This window comes from Phocoena sinus, chromosome 11 (genome assembly GCF_008692025.1).
Source record: "Phocoena sinus isolate mPhoSin1 chromosome 11, mPhoSin1.pri, whole genome shotgun sequence".
Lineage (NCBI taxonomy): Eukaryota > Metazoa > Chordata > Mammalia > Artiodactyla > Phocoenidae > Phocoena > Phocoena sinus.
This window is the reverse complement of record NC_045773.1, coordinates 40,127,063-40,140,265: the sequence shown is the minus strand read 5'-3', so window position 1 is coordinate 40,140,265 and position 13,203 is coordinate 40,127,063. Positions and strand designations below refer to the sequence as shown.

The 13,203-nt window shown below is 46.1% G+C and overlaps 1 protein-coding gene across 5 annotated transcripts in view; it reads left to right on the top strand.

Annotated features, from left to right (window-relative positions):
* Positions 1-3,527: 3,527 nt before the first annotated feature.
* The window catches only part of DHX30 (DExH-box helicase 30), a 30,995-nt gene continuing 21,319 nt past the window's right edge, over positions 3,528-13,203 (top strand). Inside the window, exons 1-5 of one of the 5 annotated variants that reach the window (XM_032649831.1) lie at positions 3,678-3,851; positions 5,719-5,813; positions 6,485-6,591; positions 7,657-7,711; positions 12,533-12,628. In XM_032649831.1, coding sequence (XP_032505722.1) covers positions 7,684-7,711; positions 12,533-12,628 — 124 coding nt within the window. In that variant the 5' untranslated portion in view covers positions 3,678-3,851; positions 5,719-5,813; positions 6,485-6,591; positions 7,657-7,683. Of the gene's footprint in view, positions 3,852-5,710; positions 5,814-6,484; positions 6,592-7,656; positions 7,712-12,532; positions 12,629-13,203 lie in introns of those variants that run through there. The other 4 variants (XM_032649828.1, XM_032649832.1, XM_032649830.1 and 1 more) reach the window with 4 other exon arrangements.

Below are 13,203 nucleotides of genomic sequence, written 5' to 3'. Positions count from 1 at the left end.
AAAAAAAAAGTACTTGGAATCATAAACATACTGGTTATAGCAGTTGCTTTTTTTACTCGACATTTCCTGTATATTTTCCATGTCTGTACACTAGATCTAACTCATCCTTTTAAACTGCTGCTTCCTCCTTCATTTAATTAATGTTATTATGGACTGAATTATATCCATATGTTGAAATTTATATGTTGAATATCTAACCTTCAATGTGACTGTGTTTGGAGATGGGGCCTTTAGGGAGGTAACTGAGGTTAAATGAGGTCCTCTGATTGGGGCCCTAATATGATAGGACTGGTGTCCTTATATGAGGAAGCAACACCGGAGACCTCTCTCTCTGCAAGCAACCACAGAAGCCATGTGAGGACACTGTCTACAGGTTGTGAGTAGAGGTCTCACCAGAAACCAACTCTGATGGCACATTGATCTTGGACCCATAGCCTCCAGAACTATGAGAAAACAAATTTCTGTTGTTTAAGTCACCCAGTCTTTGGTACTTTGCTCTGACAGTCCAAGCAGACTAATACAGAATTTTTTTTCTTTTGGCCGTGCCGCACAGCATGTGGGATCTTAGTTCCCCAACCAGGGACTGAACCTGCGCCCCCTGCATTGGAAGTGTGGAGTCTTAACCACTGGACTGCCAGGGAAGTCCCAGATATATTCTATTTCATTCAATTAGTCTCCTAATAAGAGATGTGTAGGGGTTTTTTTAACATTAAGTATAAGGCACCAACGATTTTCTCACACATTCATGATGATGGTTAGATACACTCTTAGAACTGAAATGGGTCAAAGGGAATGCACATCTTAAATCTGATACTGCCAAACCAACCCTTTAAAAAAGTACTACCAATTTCTCTCCCCCCAATAGGAGTGCTTGTTTCCCTAAACTGGAACCAGCCTCCCAGGTGAAAGTGCTCACTCATTCAACAACACTTATTCAGTACTTATTTCTGAATAGGACCAGGCACTGTGCAATGTGCTTAGGATACAGTGGTGAACAAAGGATTAAGTTCTTTCTCTCAAGGATCTGTATTCTAGGGAAAAACAGTTGGTAAGTAAGAATACACACATAAATCCACAAGGCGGTCTGGGAAGCTGTCTCGGAGATAACATCTGAGCAGAGACCCAGATGGAGACAGAAAACAAATCTTACCAATACTTGAAGAAAGAATGCTAAGAGTGTTTCATGGTTTTAATTGTCTTTTAAAAATAAGCAAAGTTGGGGGACTTCCCTGGTGGTTCGGTGGTTAAGACTCCACGCTTCCAGTGCAGGAGCGTGTTCTATCCCTGTTTGGGGAACTATGATCCCACATGCCACGCAGAGTGGCCAAAAAAGAAAAAAAAACAAACCCACAAAGTTGGGAGTTCCCTGGTGGGCTAGTGGTTAGGATTTGGCACTTTCACTGCCATGGCCCGGGTTCAGTCCACGGTCAGGAAACTGAGATCCTGCAAGCCTGAGAGGTGCGGCCAAAAAGAAAAAAAAGCAAAGTTGCAATTCTATTCCTCCGTATACACCAAAAGAATTGAAAACAAACAGGTATTCAAATACTTGTACACCAATGTTCACAGCAGCACTATTCTCAGTAAGGCTACCACACACAGAAGAATAAACTAATAGAAGCTCAAAGTAGAGCCTTGAAGAATGAGTAGGAAACATCAGAAGTGGAGAAGTTTCTAGACAGAGATGTTAGCAAAGAATGAAGTCTAGGGACTGGACAGGGATGAGAAAAATAAGGCAGTAATGACTAGGAAATAAGAGATAAAATATATGGGAGGGAAGGGAAAAGATAGACACTAACTGGCACTCACTTTGATATATAATGGATCATTCTATCAGCCTCACCAGATACAGCCATTCATTAAGAGTCCAAGGTTCAAGAATAGGAAAAGACCTTCAGGGACAAAACTAAAAACATAAAATGTGCAAGAAGGAAAAAATTTAGAATGTTCTACTTGTGCCTCTTGCAGTGCTGCCTCTAGCTTTTAAGACTTATTTGTATGCTTTTCTCATTCTCTCTTGCAGATTAGAATTTCCTTTGGAGCGGAGACACGTCTTTATCACTTAACATTCACAACCGCACTTCAAACACAATCTGAATGAAGCTGAATCTATTATCTCCAACTTAATCATATTAACAGTGCATAATCCCCCCAGTCACTCTGGTACAGTCAGGTCTCCACACACCTGTGGCCAGGGACCAGCCTGGAGCTCTACAATCACCCTCTCCTTATCTTTCTTGTCTTTTTCACCGCTGAGCACAGTTCAACCCCTCATTACACTCATCTAATTAGTATCCTAGCTAATATTTTCCCAGCCAACTCTACCCTCACACTTCCAGAATAACGTCCCTAAAATACAGTATTTTACTCTCCTTAGAACCATAAAAATGTTACAAAAAATAATTGATTAGAAATAAAGTCAAAATCCTAGCGTAGCATTCCTGACTCTGCTTTTTCTGCTCTATCTCCTCTAAAGAACATTCACATACCCAGCCCTCTCTTCACACTGAACTATTGAATAGTTTTAGGATTTGCCCTTTGTTCCACCTGGATGCCCTTGCTCACATGGTACTCTCTGCCCCTGGAATACTTTATACTTCCTCCCCAGCATTTATAACTTTCTTTTTGCTTTATGCAGGTTTTCATCTTCTCTACTAGACCTTAAGACCCTTGGGGGCAGGGTCTTTGCATCCTCCACACCTGCCTATCAACTGCTATATATCAATATCTGTGCAAGGATCATCCCCACACGTCATAGCACCACGCCCTGCTCAAAATAGAGAATAATTTAAATAAATGATGGCCCATGCTCCCCTCCCTCACCCTCCTGTCCAACGCAGAGAGAAAGTAAATAACAAATACTTGTTGAATTTAATTGGACAAAAATGAAGGGATATGGCCACATCTTAAAAGCATATTCTAGGTCTTTCCAGCTGTAAAATCCTGACCCAGCTTCCGAGGTATCCCCCACCGAGATCTCTCCTTTTGAAATTGGATTCCACTGAACGCACACAGGAGCCTCACCTGGAGGACTGCTGCATATAACGTGGATAAGGCCCTTTCTCACTTCTGAGACGTGAGGGCGGAGGGGGAGGGGGCGGGACCTTCAGACCCACCCAACAGCACTCCGAGCTGCAAGTGCCACCTTGTCCTTTCCCTAGCGTTGTACCGTTTACAACGCGCCATCACGTAGATTTCATCCTCGTAACAATCTCGTGAGGCAGAAATTCTCATCTCCTTAAAGAAACAAAATCAGAGATGGAGAAGAGAAGAGGCGTGGCAACGAGCCGCGGCGAGGAAGGCGGGTGGAAGCCCGGAGCGCGAGCTGGATTTCGTTCCTGGCTCAGCCCTGATCCGGCCTGCTCACTCGCAGCGGGAGGAGCGGGTCAGGCGCGCAGAGGACCCGAACGCCCTGCTGCTCTCACACTCCAGATGCTAACTCTGCGAGAGCCCAGACGCTCAGACTCGCTCCCTCAGCACCCCCCAGGGGCCCCCGCGCGCCCGCCCCCTTCGTGACCCTGCCGGAAGTCCCGCCTCGCCCGCCGCGGCCGTCCCCCATTGGGCTCCGCGCCGGGGTCTCACCGCCGGTTGGCTGCTCGGCGGCGTGAGCCCTCGGCTGCCACTGCGGGCCCCAGGCGAGGGACCACATCCAGAGCCGCAGAGACGCGGGGTCCAGCGCGGGAGGCGGCGCTGGGGGCGCAGGGCGGGGAGCGCCGCCGGCCGGCGGGACTTCCGCCACGGGACCCGGAAGGGGACGCGCCGCCGCTGGTGGGAGTTGTAGTCCGGCCGTGGTTGGGGGGGGCCCGCGGCTCATGCGCGGTGCACCGAGGCTTGTTTCACATCTGTAACAACAGGTGAATTGGGCTTTTGATTCTCCCTTTTCGTGCCCCATTGAGGAGCTTCCCGCGGCCGTGGGTGGTCAGCGCGAGGAGGGGTCCGGGTCCGACCGCCGGCTTGGCGGAGAGTGGGGCGGAGAAGCGGGCGGGCCGGAGGAGCAGGCCGGGCATCCAAGGCCTGCCCGGGAAGCCGGCCGGGCCGAGCCGTGAGCAACCAGGCCTCGGCCTGCTGTTGCCATGGCGCCGGGGCGGGGGCGGGGGCGGGGGCCAGACCAGTCCGCCAGGGCGGGCCTCGTAGCCAGGGGCACCGCGGGGGCCGCGGGAGAGGCCGCTTCATTGGCGCAACTACGCCTCCGCCTCAGGGGATGTTCTGTTTCCCGAGGCAGGGCCTGGAGGAAGCCCCCGGAGTGCCCTGGGACCTTTGTCTGCCCCCGTGCCGCCTGGACTGTTCGTCCACAAAGAGGCCTGATGCATTCTGGCTCCCCTGGTTTGCCCCCTTTTGCACCGACCTTGTCACTGGGGGAGGCCAAGGGGTGAGGTGTTCTTTGTTTGCTGGTGGTGACTTGCCCCATTTCGCAGGGGAAGACCTAATGCATGTTGGGTCCTTTGTTTGCAGTGAACTGGAGTCCCAGGGGTCCTCAGAGCCCCTGAGCCAGGAGTATGGCGTTAGCATGCTGTCTAATTAGTCCTCGTGTAGCAACACTGGTCACCTTAATTGTGATTTTGCAAGGCAGAGGTTGTCCACTTTGCAGCCCCCATCCACAGGGGCTTGTCATACGCTGTAGCAAGTGGACTGCAGATGGCTACTTGCAGATTCTCAACCTGTTTTTGGTTGCAACTTACTGGCCAGAGCGAAATGAGACTTTGATGGTTTCCCTTGCAGTTTCTTTAAAGGCGGTAATCCCGCCGTCATTGTGGGTCTTGACTACATTTTATAATTTACACTTAAATCTTGGAGTCTTGGAGTTTCCAGGAGGGAGAATTTTTTTTCCTGATGTAGTATTTGGTATTTATATAGTGGTCTTTATTTATGTAGCTGTTTTAGGTGCAGGAAGTACATCCTTTGCTGCATTTTCTTCCTATGTAGGTTGTCCCTTTACCCAAAAGATACTTACTCTCAAAGTGTTTTAATTTATGGAATCGTGATCCAGAGTTTATCAAAGTTCTTTCCTCTTTCAACCTTTGAAGAGGTCAGTATAAAATATTCTTTCAAAGAATGAATAGGCAACAGCATGATATCATGGAAACAGCATGATATCATGGAAATAAGTGGTATGGTATAAGCATGGAAAACTTTGGAGCTCAGTACCTTAACTGCAGGTTTGCATTCTGCCCTGAGGCAGTTATAGCATCTTGGGCAAGTTGTGTAAACTTCTCTGGGAAAATCTGCCTCAATTTCCTTCTCTGGGAAGGATATTTCCTACCTCACTGGGTAGTTGCATAGGTTAAGTGAGATAAAGTCTGTGGAAGTACTTTGTAAACTACAAAAATGGTACTTAGCATTCAATTTTGTTATTTTCCCAGTCTGGAAGAACTTCTTTATCTACCTTAGATCGATTCATCTTATAGTCAGATGGGAGTAGAACTCAAAACTGAAGTAAGTTTTGCTCTGGGCTTGGAGAAAATGCTTTTGGGACTACACATCGCTCTTTACCATGACATATCTTTCTTGGTATCTTACAGGTGCGGATGTAGGGCAGCTCACAATTTGATGGGTATAGAGTGGCAGGTCCTGAAGTGAGGCCAAAGTGTACTGTGTGTGTTTCATGCCACTAACATAACTTGTCCTTGTTGTCAGAGTTAGTAGATGAGTTTCAGTGGTCCGGAGCAACTTTCTTTCCCTGCGGGGGCCATCACTTTAGTGACCCAGCATTGTACTTCCCAGGAGGAGGCCCAGCCTCGTGATGAGGAATAGCAAAGAGAGAATTCAGCTCCAGTTCAAAAGCCCACAAAATCTGAGACTGTCACTGCTCTTGTAAGGTAAGTTGATCTAGCCATGCACACAAAGTAGTGGTGGGTCTCATGCCCATCCACACTGTAAAGCAAAACGCATGTATTGAATCCATTTGTGACTGTCTTGGACAAAGGGCATCATTTTAAGTTATACCCTCTCTCTGTCCTTGAATCATCTCATAGTGATTCTGTCTGGAGTTAGGTTTCATTATGCAAGAAATCTTGACATAATATTATTTAACTTATCTCTAGATTATTTTAGAGAAACTCTAAACCATAAAGGTTTCTAACATAATACTGTATAACCAGGAAGGCGGTTTTCTTTTAGATCTCTATGAAATTTTCTAGAGCTCTGTAAAATATCTCTAAAAGATCCTATGTTGAATCTCATAGTATATTTTTTAAGACTGATACATGAAAAGATAGTGTTATATGAGCTTTGGTTGGCGTGGAAAGGATCAGGGGCTTTTTAAAAAAGCCAAGAGTCTGTTTACGAGCAAATGAACTTAAAACTTCTTAGCAAGAAAGTATTGTTTCTTAAATAATAATCGCTTAGATGTTTTAGATTTTATAATATTCAAAGTTTCTTTAAAATTAGAATCTCAAGTTACACTCCTTTTCTTTTAATTTGGATAGAAGGAGTCTACAGAATGTAACTTATTAAAGTAAATTGTATTATTGTTGATATTGTATTGAAGTTTTCTCTCTGAGCTACCATATCCTATCGGCTGAAATTTCCGGCATCCCTGGGGGAGAGGAGGCCATCAGGGCAGACCTGCTATGGACCTGAAAGATTCGTCCCCAGGTCAGCCCTCCACCCCCACCTCCCCATGATTTGAGAAGGAGAGGGAATAGCAGTCAGGAACAGGAGTGTAGGCCCCGTTAGATTCCTAGTAATGTTGGACATCATCATGATTTGCTAAAATGTTGTGTAGATGTTTTTAAACTAATGCCACATAGGATTACTGCACCAACCCAAGAGTACTACAGTATTAGAAATGTCTGTAGGGACTTCCCTGGTGGTCCAGTGGTTAAGACTCCGTGCTTCCACGGCAGCGAGCATGGGTTCAATCCTTGGTCGGGTAACTGAGATCCTGCATGCTGCATGGGGCAGCCAAAACAAAACAAAACAAACAAACGAACAAAAAAAATCTGTAAGTGTGAGTTGGAGTGTTTTTTAAAACAAAATTGTTAAACCAGAGGTGTTATTTATTTGTGTGTGTGTGTGTGTGTGTGTGTGTGTGTTTAAGTCTCGAGGTATATTCCTCAGTTAAATGTACTAATGAGCAAAATGCAGCAAAATTTTTGGCCAACAGTTGAACCTTAACTTAATATTTGTTATTTCATAGAGACTCCGCCATGAAAAGCTTTTTATTTTGAATCACTCTACAGTTACTCTTTGATACTGTCAGTCAAGTCCCATTCCTAGGGGCTTGACTAGGTTTTATGAAAGCCCAGTACACCAGTTTGTCCATAAGGCAATCATCATTCCCATTTCCTGACGCCACATGAAAAAAGGGGTCCATGTAGGATTTCATTTCTTCCTACACGTCCCAGGATAACTGCAAGTATTGTGATGAGGTGGAAATATATGTCTCTCACGATGAAATGCATCCCTTTCTGTTTAGCAGGGATCAGGGAGTTTAGACAGAGAAAAGAAGAAAGCTCTCAATTAGAAACAAAGACATGTAATTACTTTGTAGTGGAGATGGCCCTTCCATCCTTAAGACTGGGAGCAGTTGGGGCTCATTAGTGAAGAGCTTCATTTTTCTTGTCTTCTGGACAGTGCTGTCTGTGTTATTGAAATCTTCTCTGTGGGTTCCTGGACCATGAGTATTAACCATTGCCTCTCGGCCCTCCTTCTTCTTAGGATTCCAGCTTTCCCTCCTGGCCAGAAATGTTCAGCCTGGACTCATTCAGAAAAGGTAAGAATGTAATTGTGCTTGTGGCCTCAGGCCCTTCCTCCCTGTGACGGGCAGCTATGAAGGCTGTGAAAGTCCCTCACCAGTGTGTAGTCCTTGGACCCCCCTCTTTGGGTGACTTTCCAAAGTCCTTTCTCAGCCTTCCTCTTGCATGGTGTTTATAATCCTTGCCACCCCTTGTCTAGGCCTTTGTGTACATTTGCCACCCCTCTCCCTGAATACCCTCTCCTGCATATTCGCTGCTTATTGAAATCCTACTATTTTTCTGGGCCAGTGTTTTACACCATTTCCTCCATGAGCCATTCTTTTTTTTTTTTTTGCGGTACGCGGGCCTCTCACTGTTGTGGCCTCTCCCGTTGCGGAGCACAGGTTCCGGACGCGCAGGCTCAGCAGCCATGGCTCACGGGCCCAGCCGCTCCATGGCATGTGGGATCTTCCCGGACCAGGGCACGAACCCGTGTCCCCTGCATTGGCAGGCAGACTCTCAACCACTGCACCACCAGGGAAGCCCCATGAGCCATTCTTGATTCTGTCAACCAAAGACAATTTCTCTTCTCTCTGATTTCCTCAGCACCACATCTGTACTTTCTCGTGCTTAGTCTATCTGAATTACTCATTGCATCTCTAGATTAGAAGCTCCCCACAGCCGGGGCCTGTTGTGCTCTTTTATTATCCATGGTACCTGGCATAGCATTTTGCACACGACAGACCTCAATAAAAGCTGGTGGAAATGGATTGAGTCATTGTTTTATATTAGTGGTTAGAGAAATTGTGGCAAGTCTTGAAATCAGTACCCTCCAGCAGCTGAGGTGAGAGGATTGCATAAGCAGTAGCAGAATTGAGACATGGCAGGGCAAGAGGGTAGCATTCAAGGGCTGCTTACAAGAAGAGATATAGGTGGTGAAGACTTGAAGGGGCCAGATCCCAAGGGCGTTGTATATCTTAGATAGGAGCAGGACTTTTCTTCTTTAAGGGAATAAAGAGTAAAAGGCCTCTGTCACCTGTATTGAAGCTGACTGTGAGCCTCCTAAGCTGGGCACATTTTACAAATAAATGAGAACCATAACAGGCCATCCATAACTGCTGATGAAAAAGACCCTCCCAGTTGTGTCTCCTCTCCAATTTATGTTCGTAGAGGCCTGGAAAACCTTGGCCAGATGGTGCCCTATGTAACCCACTGAATGGGGCCAGAAGGAGGCTGGATGTTCCAGGTCTCAGAGCAGCCTCTTCCTGTCTCCTTGTTTGTCTTCAGCCACTCGATCTGTTTACGTATTGCATGAAAAAATTAATCTGTCATCCTCGTTGTGTTGGTTAACTGTGTCTGGAAAGGGAAACATTGAACTTGAGTTTAGTGTGGATAGCACATTTTTTTTTTGAGCTGAAAATTAAGTACATTTAATTGCTTTGTGTTTATCTCCTCATCAGTGGGCTTTGTTGTCCACCCAGTTGTAAAAGGATGAAGACAGGTTCTCTCCTGGTGGGAGCATCTGAATTAACAGTATTGATTTCATAAAGAGACGGAGAGCCCAATAAAATCACAGTCCTCCTCCTCCCTGTGACAGGGAAATGGTATCAGATGAGAGAATTTTGGGGGCAAAATTCCTTTCTAGCATTTGTGATTTTGCTTTCTAGGCTGGAAATTGATTTCTTCAAGACGTTTTCCTTCAGGGGTGACACTGTCAGCACTCAGCTTAGTGGGAGGCAGCAGGACCTCCCTGAGCCAAAGATGCAGACCCAAATGGCTGGTTCACATCTCACTTCTGCCTCTCGCTGGCCAAGGAGGCTTGGGTGGTGACCGAGCCTCGCTGTGCCTCCTTCCTTACTATTTAAGTGGGCATAGGGTTGTTCCAAGGATCAGATGAGTTACTATGTGTAAAGAGTTTAGAACAGGGCCTGACACCTGGTAAATTCACAAATCCATGGTATTAAGTAGCTTCAGGACATAATAATCGGACAGAGTCTGATTTGGGACCTTGTTTTCCACACAGGTAAATGTTTTGTGTTTCTACCAAGAACCGTTTTATGCTTAAAGGTCTCTGGGAAAAGCATTAATCAGAAAGAGTTGCTGATTTGAATATTTTCCTTCAGGCAAACCTGTCTTTTCATGGCTGTAAGGCTGAATGCCTTCTCCTGTCTTATGAATGCTGGTTTCTTTTGTGGTTTGCATCATGACCTTGGCAATTGGTCATGGGTGGCCTTGTGACACTTTATTGTTGTATAGGACTTCTTTATCTCTTATGGAGTTTTTATGTATTTCTTTGTTCCTCATGGTGAAATTATGAGCTCCCTAGGGCATTGTGAATCTTGAGAGAAAATTTAACATGGTATAAAGCTTGATTCAGACAGGCTAGGGTTCACATCTGTTCCCCACTAACACTAACAAGGTGTAAACTTACCTGTTTCCCAGCCTCTATCTTCAGGGGTATAGTGAAGTTTAGAGATGATATAGGAAAAGCACTTGGCTGTAGTCTGTCCCCAGCCCTTAGCCATGGGTTGGCAGGCCTTTAATAAATGATAGTAGGTTGATCTATTTGGGGTACAGCCCTGTAGCCCATGTTTTTCTGGAGAGTGACAGCCTGGCCTCAACATGCAGTATGCTGTGTGGCTGCAAAATTGAGCACCTGCTGTGTACAAGCCACTGGGGTGGAGACAGTTGTGTTTCAGAGATGCTTTCTGGCACTCAGGGCTTTACGATCTTAATGGAATGGGCCATTTGATGATTCTGAAGGTAATGGCCCTAGCAATTCCCTGCAGCATTGTGCACGGTGATCCACTGGGTCTTGGGGCTACCATCTTTCCTATTATGTAGTTAAACAGAGTTGCCAACGCCTCCCAACTAGAACACTTGTGTGCCTGGTAAGTAACCTGTTATTGCCTTCGCCAGCATCTTAACACAGGTTTCTTGTCTCTCAGCTGTAATGTCATCAGAATCAGGCCATAAAGAGCGAGCTGAGTCTTTTACAGTCAGCACAAAACTTTGAAAAATACTGTATCAACCACAAGAATGTGCAATTTTCCTCCAGCTCCAGTGGTCAGAAGCGGGCTCAGTGATGTTGTTGTGGAATTGTAACAACCTTCCCCCAGTTACTGAAAATGCTTAAGGAGATAAAATAATCATCAAATCATTTATTCTCTTTTTTTTCAAGCCAGCATCCTTGGATATGAATGAAGACCTTCCTCAAACAGGAAAGGAGAAGTTGAGTTGGTCATTTACAACCTTAGCTTCAAGGCAGAGCTAGAATTAGTTCCAAGATAACCTTGATCTTAGGCACTTTCTTCCAGAAGTAACAACATTTCTTCTGTAACAGTATATACGTTTTCTGCAAAATCACACACCTGCAATGTTTTAAGAGGGCTTATGGGAAAAATAGAGTTGAGGCTGTACACCTGCAACTTTATGACCAGAAGATGACAAAAAAGGCATTGGTACCTGGGAAGGAGGTTTGGACCACCAAAGCAGGCAGCTCAGTGGGATGCTACAAATGTACATTGAGCCTTCTAATTAGAATGGAACTGGCAGCTGCTGAGACAGCGCAGGTGGAGGTGGAGCTCTGAGCCAGTGGGGCAGCCATTAACGAGTGTGTGCCGCTGGGAATGTGGAGGAAGGGACCTGAGTGCAAGTACCTGCTTTCCCCTAACATTTTATTATGAAAAAATTTCAGAGATACTGAAATGTTGAAGAAGTTGTATAGTGACCACCCATGTATCTACCACCTCGATTCCCTACAGGCACTTGATTTTAATTTTTAAAAAATATAGCTGAAGGGGCTTTTTCTTTTCCTGCAGAACATTTTCATTCCACTCCTGCTTTTTAGTTCCCTTGCCTTAGAAAAATCAGATTTGAACCAAGGGTTCTTATGTTTACTGATATCGTTCCCCCATTTACCAATTGTACATGAGCTAATTTGCATTATAGAAAGGGGCATCACTTTAGCACTACAGGCTGTTGCTCAAGTGTGTAGAGTGTGTATGACTGTCTCTCCCTGCTCCTTTCCTGCCCCATTTATTATACCAAAACGTGTGGGGCAGAGAGAGCAGAGAGCTCTTGCATCTTTTCCCCCAGACCAGTGATTATCTGATGTTTTCACCATTTCGGTGGTTTTAAAGATCTTAAACCTTTCTTAGCCATACATTTCCACCTTCCCATGGAACACTCAGTGAGTGTCTTAATTTTAGTTCATGTATATCAAAATTTTGGAGCTCCTTAAAAATATACTTTATGTACCCACTGATGGGTAGTATTTAGTCTCCAAATGAATGGAAATATTTGGAATAGTAAATCATTAACTTTTAGAAAGAAGGAGAAGGCTGGTAAGGGTGGATCTGATATTGGCTCTTGGGGAGGACACCAGCAGTTAATTAGTCCCTCTTTCACCAATTCTTAGAGGGAGAGAATAACTTGAGATCTGGTGGCTTATATGGGGGACCCATAGCAGATACAGGGGTAGCTTACGTAAGTGGAGGACAGATAAGTGGAAGAACCCCAGTGATGTGCATGGTACCATGAGACTGTAGAGAAGCACATGGGATGGGCGTTACACTCATGGAGGGTGGCTAAAAAAACAGGGAGAGTTTGAGGGCTTTTTTGAGAGCCAAGAAGGGATCTGTACGAGGCTGTCACGTATCATGTCTGTATAAGACAATGCCTGCTTTCTGTGTGGCATTGGTGGCACTGTTTCTCAGAACCTGTGACTGGTTCCAGATACGGTCCAGCAGCTCTGCTGCCCAGAGCTCCTCACGGGTGCTCTGGGGTGAGTCAATCCAGGGGTCTGTAACTGTGAGGGGTGAGAACATGTCACCCTGATGCCCTTTCTCTTTCCCCAGATCGGGCCCAGCACAGGCAGCGTCAGTGCAAACTTCCCCCACCCCGTCTTCCACCCATGTGTGTCAACCCTGCCCCTGGAGGGACCATTTCTCGAGGTAAGGGAGGAGCCATGCCTCCAGCACCAGGTTGGTCCAGGGACTGTGGGGAGGTGGGTGGCAGCAGGACCCCGGGTGCCAGGGCTATAGGCCTCTGGAAAGTGGGTGAGGAGTAGTGGGGTTACCAGAGCTCTCGGAGCCCTCAGGGAGACATCATTTGGAAAGGTCTGGGTTATTTCATGATGCTGGCCACTTAGCTTAGACCCTGCAGTCTCATCGGGCCTCCTGGTGTGACCAGGAATAAAGCCTAGGCTCAGTCTGGGTGTCTGGCACCAGTGTGGAGAATCAGAGGGCTTGGACCTTCTAGGCAGTCTCTGGCTCAGGTGCCTCAGAAAGTTCAGGGTGCTTGTAGCAGGGCCAGAACAGAGAGCCTGACTCGGCCTAGTGCCCTCCATCTTGGAGGCTTTGGGGATGCCCGACAAATCACTTCCCTATCTCCCCCAGCACCTCAAAGCACTTTACTGACATTAGAATCTGTCTCTCAGTCCATTTGGCAAGGTAGGCTGTCCTTTTGATTGGGGAGAATGTCAGAGCTCCTTGACAGGTGACAGCTGACCTCAGATTCCACTGGTACC